Source organism: Lepisma saccharinum, chromosome 2, assembly GCF_977018435.1.
Source record: "Lepisma saccharinum chromosome 2, izLepSacc3.1, whole genome shotgun sequence".
Classification (NCBI taxonomy): domain Eukaryota; kingdom Metazoa; phylum Arthropoda; class Insecta; order Zygentoma; family Lepismatidae; genus Lepisma; species Lepisma saccharinum.
The window spans coordinates 199,441,805-199,461,706 of record NC_139230.1 but is presented as its reverse complement, the minus strand read 5'-3'; the positions used below and the strand labels follow the sequence as shown (position 1 = coordinate 199,461,706).

General features: G+C 38.4%; 1 protein-coding gene across 4 annotated transcripts in view; it reads right to left on the bottom strand.

The window, feature by feature from the left end:
* The window catches only part of LOC145984254 (protein DENND6B), an 86,577-nt gene that overhangs the window by 53,288 nt on the left and 13,387 nt on the right, over positions 1-19,902 (bottom strand). For all 4 annotated transcript variants that reach the window (XM_083117857.1, XM_083117859.1, XM_083117858.1 and 1 more), the window contains exons 3-5: positions 16,062-16,247; positions 5,016-5,266; positions 740-930 (exon numbers count right to left, since the gene is read on the bottom strand). In XM_083117857.1, the coding sequence (XP_082973983.1) occupies positions 740-930; positions 5,016-5,266; positions 16,062-16,247 (628 nt within the window). The remainder of the gene's footprint in view (positions 1-739; positions 931-5,015; positions 5,267-16,061; positions 16,248-19,902) is intronic.

Below are 19,902 nucleotides of genomic sequence, written 5' to 3'. Positions count from 1 at the left end.
ATTCACCTGGGGACAAATTACAAAGGATCTTCACACTCCTCTAGCTGTTCCAGGCCATATTTAAGTTTTCAATTTCAGGATCAGCTTTTCATCGAAACCTATTCTACATTTCTTTATCAGTTTTTGCACAAATGTTGGTCTTTGGAGGGTATTCAGCACTCTAAAATAATAAAAAAAATAATAGTTAAACTCCTTTGCTGTCAGTAATACATGGGCTCAGAATAAAACTCCATGTATATCCATCCATGCATCTATTTGTATTGTTATAATGACTAATTATATTTCTTCCTTATCCTTTGGTTTTCAACTTATTGTTTCACCTTGGAAGGGACCATACATACTTTTTTCCTTCCAAGTTTGTGTTAAATTCTGAAATATTCGGAAGTACCTCTACGTACCTTGGAAGAAGATTAACTCTATTATGTCAATAAGGAAATTTAATATAACTGTGAAACTTCAATTGCATAGTAATGCTTTCACATTGTAAGCTCAAATCACGCACTAGTCCATTTGAGCATATATTTCCTGCATTGCACATTTTGTCTTACTGGTCCCAATAACGGAACAGGTTATAAAATTCTCCTGGATTTTAGGATTTCCTGCCTTATAATTCTTCAGACATCTGAAAAGTGTACAGTTGAGGATCCACTTTAGAATACTATTTTACCAAAAAATTTAGCAGAAAATTTTAGTGTTCTCGTACATCATGAGCAACTGAGCAATTTACTTGATAGCTTACCAAGATTTGGAGAATCACATATCCTTATGATGTGAGGCCAATGTTGCAGTGTCTTTGCGAAAAACGGATTTGTTACACCCAATATCACTGGAGGTGGAGCATGGGACTTCGTTGTGTACTCTTTGAACTCGCTGTCATGGATGGTGAAAAAGGGCCGGTAATCTGCACAATACTGAAGGGGTGTGATCATGCTGAAAAAAATAGTTAAAATTAGTAAATGTCATGAAAAAAATCATCTCCAAAAAAGTTATTTATAAAAAGTAGCACTACAAAGTATTACATACTCCATATTGACAAGACAGTTAAGAACTGTAAGAAATAAAATTTGATCAAAATATTTAATAATATTGTTGTGCAAGTATTTGCAAGTATTCCACTCCAGTTATATACATCAATTTGCTTTCAAATATTTGAGAATTACATCAAAATATTAAAATAACTGGTATGGAAACAAAAAATCCATTTTTCCCCACAATGCTGGTGCAAAATTAATTAAAATTTCAAATGCAAATTTTGCAGAATTTTCATGATCATTAAAGTCCACAAAAATGTTGCACTGCATTTTTGTGAACCCCGTGAAAGATGAAAATGCATTCCAATACCAATACAGTGGCATCGATATCAGGTCAGACCTAATATTACAGGGTGGCTCAAAAATCACTTAACACACCCGGTACAAGGGTGACGACCAATCATTGCCAGGCCAAGGGAACCACATTGATGCCACCCGCATGGTCGGTAGCCATCTTGAATTAAACTTCAGAATTTTAAATGGGAAGGGGATGATATGATATATCAAATCAGGCTAGAATTTCACGAGAAATGCATTGGTGAAGGTTTTTTCGATGTATCTCTAACCAGTAAAAAGTTATGACTGAATTCTTGTACCAATTTGCTCCTTTTCAACGTGTTAGAAAAATGTCTTAAGATTTGTTTAGCATGTCGGTAACGCATCAAGATCAAAGTGGCATCTAGGGAGAGAAGTTTGCATGCTATTGCACATTATTTTAATCGGATACATAATGAAGAGCTGCACATTATGAAAGGTTGTTGCGAACAATTACAGTGTGATGCTTCCATTAAATGAAAAGTCCTTCACAGTGACAAGGCTAATGTTTATGTTCTTAAGGAAGTTCATCAACAGAATATTTGATGCTTTCTATCTCATAACCCATTTTGGACAGATCAAAGCTGAATGGTTAGTGCTGGTAAGTTAATGGTGTGGCATGCTGTGTGGAACACAATTGGTTATTCAATTTTCCATCAATGGAACCTTAAATGCTTAGGGCTACTTGGATTTGTTAAATGAACAGGTTTTTTCATCCTTGATTAGGGAAGAAGGTATTTTAAACAGAGTTTTTTTCATTAGGGAGGAACACCAGAACACTATGGGAATGTTGTGAAGCAAGTTTTTGTCCAAAGTTAGTTATCATATGACAAGGGTCGCATATTCTGTTTATGAAGTTCCTTATGAACATAAACATTAGCCTTGTCACTGTGAAGGACATTTCATTCAATGGAAGTGTCACACTGTAAATTGTTCGCGACAACCATTCATAATGCGCAGCTCTTCGTGGACTTATCCGATTAAAATCATGTGCATTGGCATGTGAACTTCTCTCCCTAGACGTCACTTTGATCTCAATGCATTACACAGATTTTAAGGCATTTTTCTAACACATCGAAAAGGAGCAAATTGGTACAGGAATTCAGTCATAACTTTTTACTGGTTAAAGATATGTCGAAACATCCTTCACCATTGCATTTCTCGTGAAATTCTAGCCTGATTTGATATATCATATCACCCCCTTCCCATTTGAAATTCTGAAGTTGAATTCAAGATGGCCACCGACTGCGTGGGTGGCGTCAATGTGGTTTCCCCTTGGCCTGGCAATAATTGGTTGTCATCATTTCCACATTGTGCGCTGCAGTGGCCTTGTAATGGGTGTGTTAAGTGACTTTTCGAGCCACCCTGTATATATTTCATCATAGGTAATACACAGGGCATGGAATGCACATTCAGACACGTGTATTTTGTATTTTGTTATTTTACATTACTTTTCTGCCACTTTTGGCTAACTGCGATGATGATTTTGTTTGTTTGAATTGTTGTTTTAAGTCCATTTTATGCACAGAAAGGCTAATTAGGACTAGAACTACAGTTTAAAGTGGGATCCAAACTACTATGTGCCTCCAGCAGGCATCAAACTTGGGACTCCTTGATTTAAAGGTGACAACTGTGATGATTAGATGAAATTTAAGTGTGATTCACAAAGAACAGACATGCCCAGACTGAGATTCAAACCCATGACCTTTGATGGCAAGATTGAAAATGAAAATCAATGAATTAATATGCTTGGGCACTGAAGTGACTTGCACACACACACACACACAAAATTTATCAAAAAGGGAATGTACAAAAAAAAACATTAATTTTATCAACAAATGAGGAAAGAAGGTCCCTATATTCTGAATGTAGACCATCTTCTTCACAAGATTAGATCAAAAACAAAAAAGAGAAAGGGGGGAGAGGGCGGAGTGAGTGGGTGAGCCCTCATGTCCATGATTAAACACGGATGGTCCATCCTCTTGTTTTATGCCTTCATTTTTACAACATACTTCACGCTGTCCATGGAAAGTGCACAAAACGGTAACATTTTCATACATTGTGTTATGTAGTTGTTTGTGTGATTTTATCTAAAACTATGATATTTGCCAGGATGTGACAATCCGCAGTGTTTGCTTCATCAATACATTAGATAATTTATGAAAAATTGGACACTGGCATGTTTATTGGATACCATCATGTATAAACTCCTGAGTTTCAAGAACATTTATTATTATTTTTTTAAGCTGCTCCACACAAAACTCATGAGTCAACACTTATTTATCTCTAATTTTCCTTATACTGTGGAACAGTGATTTCACATTTCCTGCATTATACACTTAGTGCAAGGGCACACAAAGCACTCTTGCAACACCGCATTTTCAGCAATTTAAAATGGGATAGCAGTGCATAAACAGCAAAGGACAGATGAGTGGAAGTTACAAAGTTGTCTGTGGAAAAATGCAATATGTTCTATTTGTGATGTCGAAAAACATGCACATGCAAGGTGGATCGTCTCTGCTGATGATTGTACAAATGAAAGAAATGCTCTCTTATGCACCAACATGCAGAAGGGTCAATGCGTTCTTTAGAAAAGAGTGTTGATGGATCTGAATGACTTTTGTTGCTTGTATCACAACTATGTCAATCATAGATTTGATTGCTGGGAATGCAGTGTTTAAAAATGCTCATGTGCTCTTGGCCAGGTCCTCAGGTACCTGAACACTGTAATGAAGTTCCTGTTGCATTTATTAATTAATAAATAAAACACTAACTTTGTCACTTCTAAGCTTAAAGTATTAAAATGATAAAGACTAGGGCTGAAAAAATACCGATGCATGGATACCAGTGGTATCAATATCGGAAAGTATCAGTTGAAATTTAATCACCAATCCATGGTGGAGTGGTTAGTACAATATGCTGCAATGCCATGGATCCCAGGTTTGAATTGCAACCTGGACATGGGTGTTCTTTGCGAGTGTCCTTTCATCAATTTTATCATATCATTACTCATTCTTAGGCCTCCCCGATGGTGCAGTGGTAGCATCATTGCCTTGTAATCAAGGAGTCCCAGCTCCGATACCCAGTGGAGGTACACAGTGCTTCGTATCACACTGTAGGTCCAGTCCTGATTAGCCTTTCTGTGCATAAAGTGGACTTAAAAAACAACATTTCAATTCAATTACACATCCTCATCTTCATGGTTAGCCAAGTGTGGCAGAAAAGCGAAGTAAAATAAACAAAATCAATTAATCACGCGACACTCTTGCAGTCTGAATATCATGGCGGGAAATTATGCGAAATGTTTCAGTATTTTTGCAACAACACTGTGGAGATAAATGCACTGAGTGATAAAACTATATCATGTTAATAATAAGACATAAGCAAGTTGCTAACTTTTTCCACCAAAGTTACTTGTAGATGTTATCGGTGGCCTCTGCCACCATCCGCTTGGGAACTACCAGAGAGTTCTACTTTGAACTGTCACAATTTTCAAGTATTGGCATCGGTATCAGGGAATCGGTAAGAGTATCAGCACCTAACCAACTGGACAACTGCTTATTACGTTTGTCACATTTCTACTACTTCAAAATGCATCACCCATTTAGTTATGATCTTTAAACATTTTACAGATCTTGCATGAACTACACTCACAAATAATCATCATACCTCACAAGAGCTTGTACCATCTCGGAACATGTCGTTGGAGACGATGCCATTACTACAATTGGTTCAGCGGTTAGAACAAGCTCCCATAATAAGTGAACATGAGAGAGAACGGGTGCAAAACATCGAAAAATGTTTACTTCATGAATCGATGCTAACACAGTTGGTGTTGGAAGAGTTGGCAACGTAGTGCGTGAAGGAGATCCTGAAGATGGCGCTGCACCCACTTTGTTACTCTGACTTGGAACATGAGCCTGCAATGATAGATGCATTGTAATAATTTATTACTGTAAGTGTGTGTTGCGTAACAATAATGAAAGAGTTTTAATTTTTTTCCTTTTCCATATTTAATTGCCTACGTTTCACATTAGGATTGTCGGTATTAACCTCTAACTGGTGAGACTACCTTTATGCATTTCAGCTTCTACTATCACGATATATAAAGGGTCATGTGAAATAAACAGGTAATTCAATGTTTGTCAACTCCAGAAAACTGAAATTTTAATAACAAAACGTTACTGGACATGTACATGGAAAGGTAGGAAAACATATGTTTTGAAGAATGGAAGTGTGTCAAATGTATGAAATGATGCCTCAGAAATGCATCTCTTCACATTGGATTAAATGACACCACTATTTAATTTACGACAGAAAAATTGACTTACTTGTTTTCTTCCCCTGACCCTTCATATCCAAGCATGGGCTTTTCAAGTAAGTGATGATTACAGGAGAACACAACTATCTACCATAGTCAAATGGGGTGTTTCCCTATTTGTGCGAGACTGAAGTTTTGAAATCCCCTTCCCATCAAGCACAGTCAGAAGAAGAGGAAGAAAATGTTAACTTTACCAAAAATAGCTCTTTGGCAAGTCCCTATGGGCTTCACAACAAAACAAGCAGAATAGAAAATTTCTATATTTGAGCAACGTTAAGATGGTGTTGAAAATTGCATTATCAAATAATACATTATATTATATTATACTGCAACAAGGGCATACCAAGAGGGAGAGGATGATGGAGCTGCAGCCTTCCCAATGCATGGACAAAAAAAATTGGGTATTTTTGACTGTGACAGGAACTCAAGGAAGAACTTACGTGAAATTTAAAAGATTTCGTAATTCCGCGTTGCACTATATAATGGTTCAATCCTATTAATTTCGAAGATCCACTGTCTTCATTCACAAAAGGGTACGGCGTTTGAAGCGGAATAAGCCTTGCTATTTCTTCAGTAATAAAACAGACAAAACTATAATACCAACTGGGAATGCAAAAAAAAGTCATTTGCAGAGAAAGTAAGAAACAGAAGTTGCTGTCAAGATAAAATAAAAAAAATGACATAATACTTCAGTGTTCAAAGTGCCGAGAACATTTTCATGAAGGGTGTGCCAGATTGAATATGCCTATAGAAAAGTTAAATCCAGAAGCTCTGTCAGTAGAAAGATAGTTCTTGGGAGTACTGAAATTAAATTATTCACTATAAACTGTTCCAGAAATTGAGAAGATTGAGTAAGGAAAGAAAGAAAGAAAAAGAAAAGCAGCAAAGATGAGAAGTCGAGATAAATGAGAAACTTAAAAGATTTAAAAGGAGCTGGCAGACAGGTTTAACCTTCTGATTAACAGGATAAATAAGATAGAGTTAAGTCAGTAAGACAGACAGAGAAAGTGTGATGATGAGGATGGACATGATGGAATAAAGGATGAAAGGTGAACAGAAAAAAAAAATAAACAACAATAAAGTTGAGGATAATAAGGAAAGAATGCATTCATAATAAAGATGGAGTGGTTCAGCAATTGAAACAAACTCAAGCAAAGTATGAGGGAGAGCCTGTAGGTGAAGAATGGGAAGAGAGGGAGAAATAAAGAAGAGAAAGAGAAATTGGAACTTGATAAGTCTCTAGAGATAATAAGGACAGAAAATAATATACAAAGAAGAAATTGTTCACACAATTGATGACGTAAGATCTCAGAGGATGGAAGAGAAGCCAGACATCAAACAGTCATGCAGTTGTAGGATTTGGAAGAACAAATTATGATTAAGATAGAAGAAGTAAACTACAAATTGGGGGAATTACACTTAAGAAATTAAAAGTGTGACATTTCTGTGGAAGAGATAGTGTTCCCTCATCGGCTTGCGCCATTGCGTCTAAGTCAAACTCAATGTGTGGGCAGAAACAAAAATAGTAATAGAACCTGCAGGAACTCAAAATTATACCCCAGAAGTAGGTAGTTCTAAAAAGAGTCCAGAGATTAAACCTCGGTTCACCCAATCTTATTATGCCTTAGACAAATTCAAGGCCTATATCAATTCTGTTTCTGCAGAAAGCTATTTAAAGAACCTGATTGCCTGTATGAATCTTATGAACATATCAAAGATCTTATCTTCATTAATGCAAGGAAAAGCGAAGGCTTGATTCATTTTTTTTAACCCGTGGCACAACAGCCAGTGAGAGTCAGGGCTTAACTACCAATAGCCAGCCTCACTCCCCCCTGCCAAGGTGGGAGATCATCTAACCAGTTACAGGGTGATGTGTGGTCAGCACGACGAACCCCCAGTCATTGTTGTAGGTTTTTTATGACCAGGTTACACTACTCATTCATAGCTTCCCAATTTCTTCATGATGGTGGGTGGCTACCGGTCCCATACACAGGCCAAAATAGCAGGAGAAAAGTTTTTTTATGCTTCTTCCCAGGAGACTTGAACCTGTGTGTGTTCCATTGCCAGAGCCCAAATAATGATGCCTTGACTGCACAGCCACAGTGCAGGATACATTTTGTTGATAGTTTACGAAAAAAGATGGATGACTTTTGAGTAATTCTCTTCTGCTTTTAAATACCAGTAAGTTTCGCTTGAAGCAAAACAAAGACAGATGAAAGCTCTCTCTGTAAATAGATATATTCAAAAGGCTCTACCCAGACATGCTTGGATATTTATCTGTAATCTGGCATCCCGCACCATTGCCATGCAGTCTAAGGTGTCATGCTTCGGACTCTGGCTATGGGACATGCACAGGTTGAAGTCTCCTGGATGAGGCATTAACAACTCTTCTTCTGAGATTTCAGCCTGTGTATAGAGCTGGTGGCCACCCACCATCGTGAGAAAATTGTGCTATGAATGAGTAGCTTAACCTGGTCATGAAAACCTAAAACAAAGACTCTGGGGTTCGTTGTGTTGACCACATATCACCCTGTAACTGGTTGGATTGTGACAATTGCTTTGTCACCTAGTTTTTAGTTTAAGTGAGTGTATCTTTGAAATTCGTAATACTGTAACAACTTTCGGTAGCCAGTTGTGCCTTTTTGGTTTTTCCTGGACTTTCGGTGTTCCGGACAGCGAGGGTAGGAAAGCAAACACAGGTCCAGCGATAGGAAGAACGTCCCAAGATGCCGACCAAGGGGGAGTTTGTTTTGCAACATATGTAAAGACTGATCATTTTTTTTCGTCTCCAACGCCCAAGTGGACAAGCTGAAGAAAGCTGGGAGAAAGACAACTGTCCAGCATCTTTTGAAGCTAACGAACCTCGGGACGGTTAATTTTTGAAGTTTCGAGTGTTTCTTAAATACCCCTGAACTCGAGCGGACGGATAGAGTTTGTCGCCAGAATCCGAACCAACACTATCTCCGCGTCACTTCACGCAAGATGCGGAACTTTGTTTTGTTTTACTTTTCGAACGCGTCGTGTGGAATTGTCGTGAGTGCATTATCACAGTGACAGTGCCAGGGATGGGGCAGTGATAATTACGTGTTTCACGTGCTCTATATGTGTTGTTTTCCATTTTTTGTAAGGAGGGACAGTGAATAAACATGGCCGGCTAAAACTATGAGAGGGAGGGGCCCTCAGGTTACCCGATTACTGCTGCCATGACAGAAGCCAAGAAAACAGCATCACGATGCTTTCTTAACGATGCCTAACCTGAAATGAAAGCCAAGCCACAACGCCAGCCAGAATCGCCAACATATGTGAGAGATGACAGCCACTTCATTAGTACGATGACGGCGATGCCAGTGTGACAGATGGTACATCGAGAAAAGAAGAAAGAGAGAGAGAGAGAGATGAAACGACATCAGTCCTGGACGATGCCATGAGCTGCGTATCACCGAACGGCCATTGAAGCCACAATCGGATGCGATGCCATGAGCAGAAGGATGGAAGCGAGGCAGTTTTCCCCCTTATCTTCATCGCCGTGATGAAAAATAAAGAAAGAAATGAATGTTACGTCGAAGTATGCCGAAGAAACAGATTCCACCCATCAGGTGGGAATAATGGCATAGCCAATGTGCCGTGAGTGCCATTGGGATGCTGTGACAAGAACAGTAGTCATCAGCAGGAACCACACCTCCATTGAGTCAGTATAGTATCCGCCAGTTATCTCCTTGAGTGTGAGAGTGAACATTTGTAAACCCATGTCACCACTGTTCGTCATAACACAAAGTGAAATGAAATTGAACAACGCCGCCTGCAATAACTAATTATTTTGGTCAATCTAATCAAAAATTCAACAAATCTTCCAAATTAAGGAGAGCATATTTCGCTCACCCTTCGAAATGTTCTATAAACTACGGCTTGTTATTGTTTTCCTATCCTCGTGCCGAGTATTTCTATAATTAATTATTAGTTTGTTTTCACTTTTACCATGCTCTTTGATATATACCGGGTGGTCCAAAAGTCCCGAAATGGTCACATATCGTGAGAAATACAAATCGAATTGGAAAAAGAAAAAAATACGTGTTTAATAAGTGAAAGAAATCTATTCAATGATATCACACTAGATTTCATGGGATCACATGTGATCGTAGACCCCCTTCCATATACTCTATTGAAAGGTCTTGACGTGCAGATTCCGAATCTGCAATCGCTTTCGCTCTACCTCAATTAGGGGCAGAGGGTCCCTTTGAATTTTTTTATTTTTTTTTTCTTCCTTGTGAAAATTTAAAGTCGCCATATATCACTTCCTAATTGAGGTAGGAGGATGCTTGATAGCTCGCTGGACTCGGAATGAAGTCCTCTTTTCGATTCTACAATACAAAATGGGGGTTTCCATTTAAAATTTCACAGTTACCCCCTGCCCCAGCCTCAAGGGGCAGGGAATCAAGTGTGATATCATTGAATAGCTTTCTTTCACTTATTAAACACATATTTTTTCGTTTTCCGATTCGATGTGTATTTCTCACAATATGTGACCATTCCAGGACTTTTGGACCACCTGGTATATTGGAAAACTAGGTACTAATCAGCATAACCAACTTAACCATTTTAATATGTCCTAGTTTGTATTACTGTAGCTATTATTATCAATAATTGTGTATTTGTAGTTAAGTTAATTTCTTCATGTCCTTCATTTAGTGTATGCTTGATCTCTTTGCATAGTAGTTAATCGACAAATGTAATTTCAATTATTGTTTCCTTCCAGAAACTATAATGCCATGTAGCTAATCGCGTCTCATAAGTGACAGCACGCTAGGCCCGAGTACAGTTGAACCCAGATTTTACATTCCTCGGTTTTACATTTTCCCACATTATACATTCAATATTCACGGTCCCAAAAGAGCAATATGCTATAAAATTTTCCTGCATTTCAAGTTTTTTCAGCTTGGTCCCCTGAAAAACGTAAAACCAAGGTTCCACTGTATTTACATCAAACCATAAGCAAGCCTAAGGGGCTAGTAGAAATCCCAAATGTTGAAAGTAGGTGGAAGATAAACAAAAGAGGTAATTTGCTATCTTGTCACGTAAAGGTATTTGTGTGTAACCCTGCAGCATGAGTGTGAATGTGTGTGATTGAATGGGAGTGAAGGGATCTGTAATGTGTTTTTATAATTATTGTTGTTTATTTTTACCCAATGCACGTATATATTCATTACTCTACAGGTGTTCGGGATTCATTTATATATAGACGTAAATCCTCGTTATGATCAATATCTTGGTTTTAGTTCTGAATTGGAGCTGTATAGCTTGTCTCAATTGATCCGAAGGGTTGTTGTTTACTATTACAACAATTATTATAATTATTACTACTAATGAAAGACACACACCACTTTATGCACAAGGTAGGAAAAACATACCGGTCACATGAAACCTGGAATTAAACCATTAACCAGTGGTAGAATTTGCGTTTCCTTAACGGGAGACATAAACCAGGGACCGACGACCGTCAAAACGGGCAGCCATGGAACCCTGAACTATCGGGCCAGCGATAGGATGATCTCCCACTTTGGCAAGTGGCAGTGAGGCAGGCAGTTGGTAGGTAGGCCCTGGCCCTCACAGGCTGTTGCACAATGGGTTGTTGTTATTATTTTAATCTTGGCTGAACCTTATAATCGGGCATTTATCACTAAATGGAAACTGGTTCTAACCAGACAATTGCAGGATATGGACAAGTTGACAAATTTCGTTGGAACGTATGAAGCAACTAAACAACTTGAAGGTTGGAGAAACGATTATGTAGGCAAGAAGATTGATGTCCACATCCACCTAGCAATTGACAAACAATTTATGAATTCAGCATGAAACCAGGACAGAATGGATCTTGAGAGAAATGGTTATCCAGTGAGCAATAATATCAGTACCAACCAGAATAGTGGGTGGACGACGTAGCTCAGTCGTTAGGGCATCTGACTATCATACTATCATGCGAGAGACCTGGGTTCGATCCCAGCGGGGGAGAACCGGGACTTTTTCAACTTGTTCAATCAGCTCCAGCACCCACCCAGCATTGTGTAAAGTGGGAACCTGGAGGAAACTCTAAGGGAGGGGGGAGTAGAGGCAGCCAGGGGCAAGGTGCTGATCACATCACCCCCAGTTTGGCCATTTTATTTGATTTAGTTTAGTTTATTTTACTTCGCGTTTTGTGCCTCTTGGCTAATTTGCGAAGATGGGGATGAGTGATGAAATTGATGAATGGACATTCACAAACAACCAAGCCCGACCGGGATTCGAACCCGGGACCCTTGGCGTCACAGCGTGATGTGCTAACCACTCGGCCACAGGGTCGGGCTCCCAGCTTGGCTATGACCAAGAAAGTGTGGGGCCCTAACCCCACACCCCCTATACACCTTCATGGCATGGTGCAAGGCACAGGGGAGCACTTTACGTTTTTACTTTTTTTTACCAGAATAGTGGTAATGATGGTACAATAGAAATAATGGCAACCCGAATACAAAAAAGAATTTCGAGAATAAAAATTGTCTCCCCCCCCCCCCTTACCAGAGGGAGTGGGAAGCTAAAAAGTAAGAAGTCTTCTAAGATGAGGTATAGTACACAAGGGGACATAATTCCCATTGCTAGTAATTTACACCTGGGAGTCTCTTTGTGGAATTTAACACTAGTTTAAACAAGTGGCCATTGTAGATGAAAGCAATCTCATCTATAACGGACAGCTATAATAATTGAGGTGGCATTGAGAGTGAATACAAGTTTCTAAACGAAGATGTTTTAGAAATATTATCTAGATTTAGAACCTAATTTTGCTCTCTATAATGCAAAAATTACGTATGTCAGTACAGAAACCCAAAATAATTGCACTGGAAGCAAATGCACAATAATGAATTGTAAAATCTGGTTAAGTTAAGAGAGACTTCTCGGGCTGGAACTTCCAAATGTCAAGGAGTGAACTAAAGGATTTTGCTGGAAAGTAGAGGTTCAGCATTCACTTTGAAGAATTCACTTCAAGATTGCTGGGTGGATATTTGGGAACTGGGTTGGTAGAACTGGTAGGACCCCTTAATTAGAAGTTGATGACATTACCACTACACCATCCCAGAGATCTATTGAAGACTTGGTGTATGTTATAAAATCTCTCAGAGGTTAGCCTTTCTCTCAAAGGTATAAAGTTGATCTGGACGTCTGAGGCATTAAATTGTTTTTGTCTGTTCAAGGTCAAAACATTCTGGTGGAATTGATTCCAAATGGGAAGGAATGGTTGCAAGATAAGTCTACTGACATAAATTATATCGGAGTTGAAAAAGAGTACTCTGGGTGTAAGGGATGATCCTTTAACAAGACACTCAAATGTCAACCTCACTTCCACATAGTACACCCTGGAATGCATTTTCCAAACAAGGACCTGGACCTGTAGCCAGGATAATCCTCTGTATGACTCATTGTTTGTGTGCCACTTCATTCATCTCACAATATCACTATTCATCCTCATCTTTGCAATTAGCCATAAGTGGCAGAAATGAGAAGTAAAATAAATCAAGTCAATCGATCTGGAAAAGAGTACTCCATATTTGACAAAATAAGTTATTAAACTAAAGACTTATGCACCAAAAGCAGTAGACCAGGTCTTGCTAAGCATCAGAATGTGAAATCTCTAGAACCAGTCTTTTCCAATCTGTATCCCAAGCTTGTGGCTAAAGTTATAATTCTGCATTCAGAATTTATTGGCTGCATCAACATCCAGATCTCACCCCTGAGCAAAGGCACATCAGAGCTACAAGGAGAACCTTCTCATAACAAAGCTGTACCTTCATAAGTCGCCTAAGGGCACAAGGAAAACTAGGAAATTAAAACTGTTTTACTCTTCCAAATTTACAATTGCTATAACTATCATTGAGAAATCCAAAGAAGACATGGAATAAAGCCTAGAACAGCTTTTCATATAGTCTTGATCTTAATTGAAAATCCAAAAGAGAAGAAAAACCTGACAAAGAAGAGGCTGAGACTGAAGAAGATTGCTTTCTTCCAACACCAAAAATAACGCAAGAAAAAGAATAGGTAAATCTTTCATACGGTCCGAACGGATTTCTTCATTTTTACACAAGAAACTACTTACGGAAATGAGTTTCTCTAGAAGTTCGTGGAGGTATTTTCTTTCATCGTGGAATCTATTTCACCGGGAAATCATGTACTTTTGAACAGAAATATCTCTCCGATGCACAATTTTTGTTCCTTTCATTTCCTTACTACATGAACCAAATGTTGCGAATGTTTGATGATGTAATGGGAAGGAACTCCCTGTCAGTGTTTCCTACCATGCCGTTTTTTGCAAGAAGATTGCAATTTTAACTATGTTTGCCTAACGTAACTGAACCTAACCTAACCTTGCCATGCATGGTTTGTGGGGCTATCCGTGCATGGTTCATGGGGCTATTCATGAGTTGGGGCTATCCGTGAATGGTTTGTGGGGATTTTTTGGTTGACAAGGTTGGAAACACTGCATACAGAATGATGATGTACCACGCTAGTCAAGCTGTCTCGCCATATTGTGTCTACGGAAGTGAAATAAGGAACAACAATAATTACTCCTCATGTCACAAATTGAAATTATTTTCGTGAAAAAAAGCAAAATACCATCTTGAAGAATCTTTCATAATCCAAAATAGGTAAGTACGAATGTTAAAAATAACGAAAGAAACGAGTGAGAGGTGTTGGGTCCATACCAAAGTTTTACCAAAGAATATAAAATCTCTAAGAAAACAGTGACCTTTGAAAGACTACAGATAACCCAAGACCATACGAGTACTGAAAATTATTCCTTAAAATTCAGCAAATGGTAAAGATAAAAAGTTAAATTTCTCTGCGCATGCAGCACCATGCCATGAAGACACATTTATGGAACATGGGGGAGGGCCATACATATTCTTGATGTCGGCCACTTTGAAGAAGATGTGATCAGAACCACACTCTGGCCACCTTTACCCCCAAGGGTTGCACCAAGGTACACATTGAATTGAGGCTGGGTGAGTCCCAGAGCTGCTTTATGCAGGGACAAAGCTGGAAAAATTCTGACCTTAGATCACCTAACCCGGGTCTCCCACGTGGTAGTCAGACACTCTACCGACTAGATCACCAAGCCTCTAAATTCAGCAAAGGAGGAAATTGTAATTTCGTCGATGGCTTAACAAAGAAACTAATACAGTATTGTTACAACATGTATTAATTTTGGTGAAATTATTGGAACAGAGTTGTTAAGAAATGTTTGACTATTGTAGATCCATAAAATGATTAAATGGAAGTTCCAGAAGGTGAACACAAAGTGGAATGAGTATAAACGATTAAAAATAGCCAAAGGGTAAGAATTCTTAAATGGAAGGACTTTCTTGAGTCATAAAATTTGCATACTTTAGTGTTGTCCCAGAAACCTGTAATTGGAGAGCAAGAAGAAATATGACCTGTCACAACTCACATCATCTGGAGTCTACAAGACCATAGGCCAATGCCATAGCCACTACATCAGTAGGACCATCCATACTGTACAAGAATGAAATGAAGTGCACTTAAGCGATACCAGCACAAACCATTCCATCTCCTCCACAAACAATATCATCAAAGAAATGAATGCCATCATAGAGCAAAAACCAACACTAAACTCAGACAATGGACAAGCAAGCACCCCTGACCATGCAACCTGTATTTTGAAAATCCTGGACAGCAAAAACAAATTCAGACCTCCTGCACAACCCCCTACCAGATACTCAAACACCCCAAGGACACAGCCACCAGCCTAACCTGCCAATCTCCACCCTCCAGCACCACGAGATGACTGAAGTCTTAACAACTGCCAATCAAGAGCACAGCAAGACAAGAAACATCCACCAGCGTCAACAGATGGGAGAAATTGGAACCACCAACACCTGGGAACAAATGAAATACTAATGCACTAACTTTTCCACATTGTAACCTTCGTTAATGAAGGTTGTGGTCCTTTAGGAGCAAATTTAACTTCGAAATGAGCAGTCCGGGAATAAAACTTGATGTAACCGAGAAAAATGCAAAAGAAAGTTCATGCACTGCATTGTGAATTATGTATTACCTAGATCTTTCTGTGCATTTTTGCCAATTACAGACTGCTGAATGGACTCTTGTTCACTAATGCATGAGCAACAGGAGACTGTGCAGCAACTGAACCCAATGTTATCTCAAATTTGATTCAAGTGTTTTACTCCCAAGCTGCTAAAATGGAAATTTAATATTTATTTTTTAAAAACTGCAACCAAGTAATTCTGAATTCTACAATTTGTGAAAGTTCTTTCACTTAATACTTTGTTTTTCTTTTTTTGTACTTTTCATATACATTTTTATTCTGTTCTACTTTGTAATGTGATACTTACCTGAAGAACATTTCCCAGAAGTGGCAAAGTTACAGTTTCCCCTGGAAATGGTGTTGGCCACTGATCTATATCATGGCAAGCAGCTTCAATACTTGGTTCACCATTATCAAAATATTCTGGAGCTATCAAAGCAGTGACTTCGGTGAACAAATTCACAAACGGCAGATGGGAAATTACTACTACACTCTGCAAAATGTAAAAGTATACTAAGTTAAAATTATTAAGAAATTTATTACAAGTAATATTGAAAATAATGAATACTCATGGTAAAGAAGTTTTCAAGGAAATGTTATTAAAATTTGAGTCTCCCGATTTACAATAATAAATCTATATTTAAACCAAAGACTCACTAAATTACTAAATTTTCATCATGTTACACTACATACTACACCATAGAAATTGGCAGGAGATTTTTGTAAAAATTAAACATTTAACTTAACACTGTTAAGCCTTGCTTCCATGTTAATAAAGCATTAAAATACTGACCAAAGCAGAATTTATTGTATAGAAAATATACACTAAAAAGGTAATGTTTCCACCCTCTAACAGGGTCTTCTTCAGACGAATATTCACACTAGAATGATGAAACTTAGAAAACATCATTTTATATATACACACTTCCAGACAGGGTCAATACACAAAACAACATGAAGGCACCAGTCCTTATCTTAGTACTTTTCCTGTCAGAAATTCATGAGTGTGGAATCTCGTGACAGGTAATTGACGCTCCTGACAGGCGATTGACAGGTACCTGGTGAGAGTCTGTGCCTTATCAATTCCTCCACTAATGGACCTAGACAGATTCCTTGTCTTCTGGACTCCTTTCCTCCTTTCTTCTTTCATCATCATTCTTCCTTCTTTTTTTCCTCCTTCCTTTCTCTCATCCTTTCCACTTGTTCTAACACTCCTCTCCATTCCTTGTTGATTTTCAGCCCCCCATTCCAGTTCATTATTTCTTCTTCTCCTATTTTTCTATTTCCTTGGTCTCTTTCCAATTTCTCACTATTCCTCTCCTCTCCCTCCAGATCCTCCTATCCTTTTCTCATTCTGTCATGTCCTGTTTCTTTTGTGTGCTTGAATATAGCATTTTTCTATCTCTTTAATCTTACGTCATCCTTATGTTGCTGTAACCTGTCTTTCAGTCTCTTTTTTTGTTTCCCCTATGTACACACTATCACATTCCTTGCACTGAACCTCATATATAATCCCCTCCTCTCTGTGTTATTCCTTCTTCTTGTTCGCAATTCTTAAAATGCTGCGGCTTTCCTTTCTGTATGTCTTTATGCCCACTTTTCGAAGCACTTTGCTTATCGTCTCTGTGGCTTTCCCCATACTCGTTATACCAAACCACCTCTCTTTTTCCTTATCTTCCCTCTCTCCTGTTTCTTTATCTTCTTTCTTACTACTACTTCTGTTTACATCAAGTCTGTCTTCCTTTTCATACCCATTCTGTTCTAGCTGCTCCCATAGGCTCTCTATTTTGCTCCTATACAGAAAGGAAGGCCACAGCATTTTAAGGATTGCGAACAAGAAGAAGGAATAACACAGAGAGGAGGGGATTATATATGAGGTTCAGTGCAAGGAATGTGATAGTGTGTACATAGGGGAAACAAAAAAAGAGACTGAAAGACAGGTTACAGCAACATAAGGATGACGTAAGATTAAAGAGATAGAAAAATGCTATATTCAAGCACACAAAAGAAACAGGACATGACAGAATGAGAAAAGGATAGGAGGATCTGGAGGGAGAGGAGAGGAATAGTGAGAAATTGGAAAGAGACCAAGGAAATAGAAAAATAGGAGAAGAAGAAATAATGAACTGGAATGGGGGGCTGAAAATCAACAAGGAATGGAGAGGAGTGTTAGAACAAGTGGAAAGGATGAGAGAAAGGAAGGAAGGAGGAAAAAAGAAGGAAGAATGATGAAGAAAGAAGAAAGGAGGAAAGGAGTCCAGAAGACAAGGAATCTGTCTTGTCTAGGTCCATTAGTGGAGGAATTGATAAGGCACAGACTCTCACCAGGTACCTGTCAATCGCCTGTCAGGAGCGTCAATTACCTGTCACGAGATTCCACACTCATGAATTCCTGACAGGAAAAGTACTAAGATAAGGACTGGTGCCTTCATGTTGTTTTGTGTATTGACCCTGTCTGGAAGTGTGTATATATATAAAATGATGTTTTCTAAGTTTCATCATTCTAGTGTGAATATTCGTCTGAAGAAGACCCTGTTAGAGGGTGGAAACATTACCTTTTTAGTGTGTATATTTTCTATACAATAACTTCTGCCTTGGTCAGTATTTTAATGCTTTATTAACATGGAAGCAAGGCTCAACAGTGTTACTTACCATAAATAAAAGAAGACTCAGCATAATAATAATTACAGCTAAAACAAAATACATGAAATGCTCAAGAAATCGTGCAGTTGAAGGATCAGTTCCTCAAAGAAAATAAAAAAAAAGAAGATTGCAAATGATAATATTTTTCTAGGTTCAATAGTAAACACTGACAATATAATGAAAGATGAGATCAAATAAAGGATAGCGGCTGGCAACTGAGCTCTTTATGCACATACGAACTTGTTCACCAGCAAATTAATAACTACAAAAAAAATGTCAGACAATTGTACATAACGTAAAAAAACATTAGGATGTATTTTTTACACTGAAATATTTTCTTGGCCGTTCAGAAAAAAATTAAAACAAGTTTCCATGAAATTCAAAATTTTCTTCCTAACTTCAAACTGTAAAAAATAATGAAAGCAGGGGCACGGTTGGAAAAAATAGTTAAAACATTCTTAAGGTTCATAGATGCCCACAGTACATATTTTATGCACAAATTGTATAAGCATGTGAAGTAAAAAAGTAAAATGTTCCAAGATTAGCCAAAATTTTTGGGTTATGTATTGTAAAATATCATCACTGGCAAACTCACATTCTATTTGATCACGTATAAACTTTCAGTGAGAAAGTTTGTAATGAAACATTGAAATTAATTTTAAGAACATATTGTTACAAACAGTATTTGTTTTTTTGTTTCTATTTTGTGATTGTGTATGGTTTTGTATGCTTGGGTTTCTTCCATGGCTCTGGGTAGTTAAAAGAGCCAATAAGGTTTGAACTTTCAGCCCTCCTCCATGCGACGCGGGAGGAAGTATAAATATGGCCTCTGATAGAGGACAGGGAGAGTGTGTTTATGAACTGGATAGCAGAAGGGAGAGCGATCTTCGGGCTCCAGTGGCCTCCTTGAGAAAAAGCATCCCGAGGCAGTTCTGCCGATGCTTAGCTTCCACTTGGCAGTTCTGCCGTGGGGCCCCAGTTAGAGGAATCTAAATAATGTAAATTAGAGAATTATTGGAAGAATCCGAGCCTTGTTTTGATAAATTGTAAATAAATGTATAAAGCCCATTTCTGCGAGTTTTCAGCAATCACCCTGCAACATTAATTCAGTAAGTTCTTGCCTGTGATTGATTCTTTGGTTCCGAGTGCTCTGGTGAGGAACGGGATGGGAACCCAGGACTAACGAGCCTATTTAGTTGTTTATTTGGGTTTTTCCTGCCAGAAGCAGCCCGGTAAGGGTTGAGTGTTGCGGAACAGAGAATTATTGGGGTCTCGTCCTTGGATTTTTTGTGTAAAAGGACACAAGCAAAGAAAGGGAAACTGAATTACGGTTGCTGTAAAAGGGTTGAAATGTTGACAAGGGCTCAGTCTGCGTTGTCCTCCGTTAATGGGGAAACGAGTTCGACGCCAACAATGGGTACAGAAAATAATGCAACAATAACAAACAGGCCGAGGATTCTTCCAGACGACATTAGAGTACATTTACCGACTTTTAATGGGGAAAC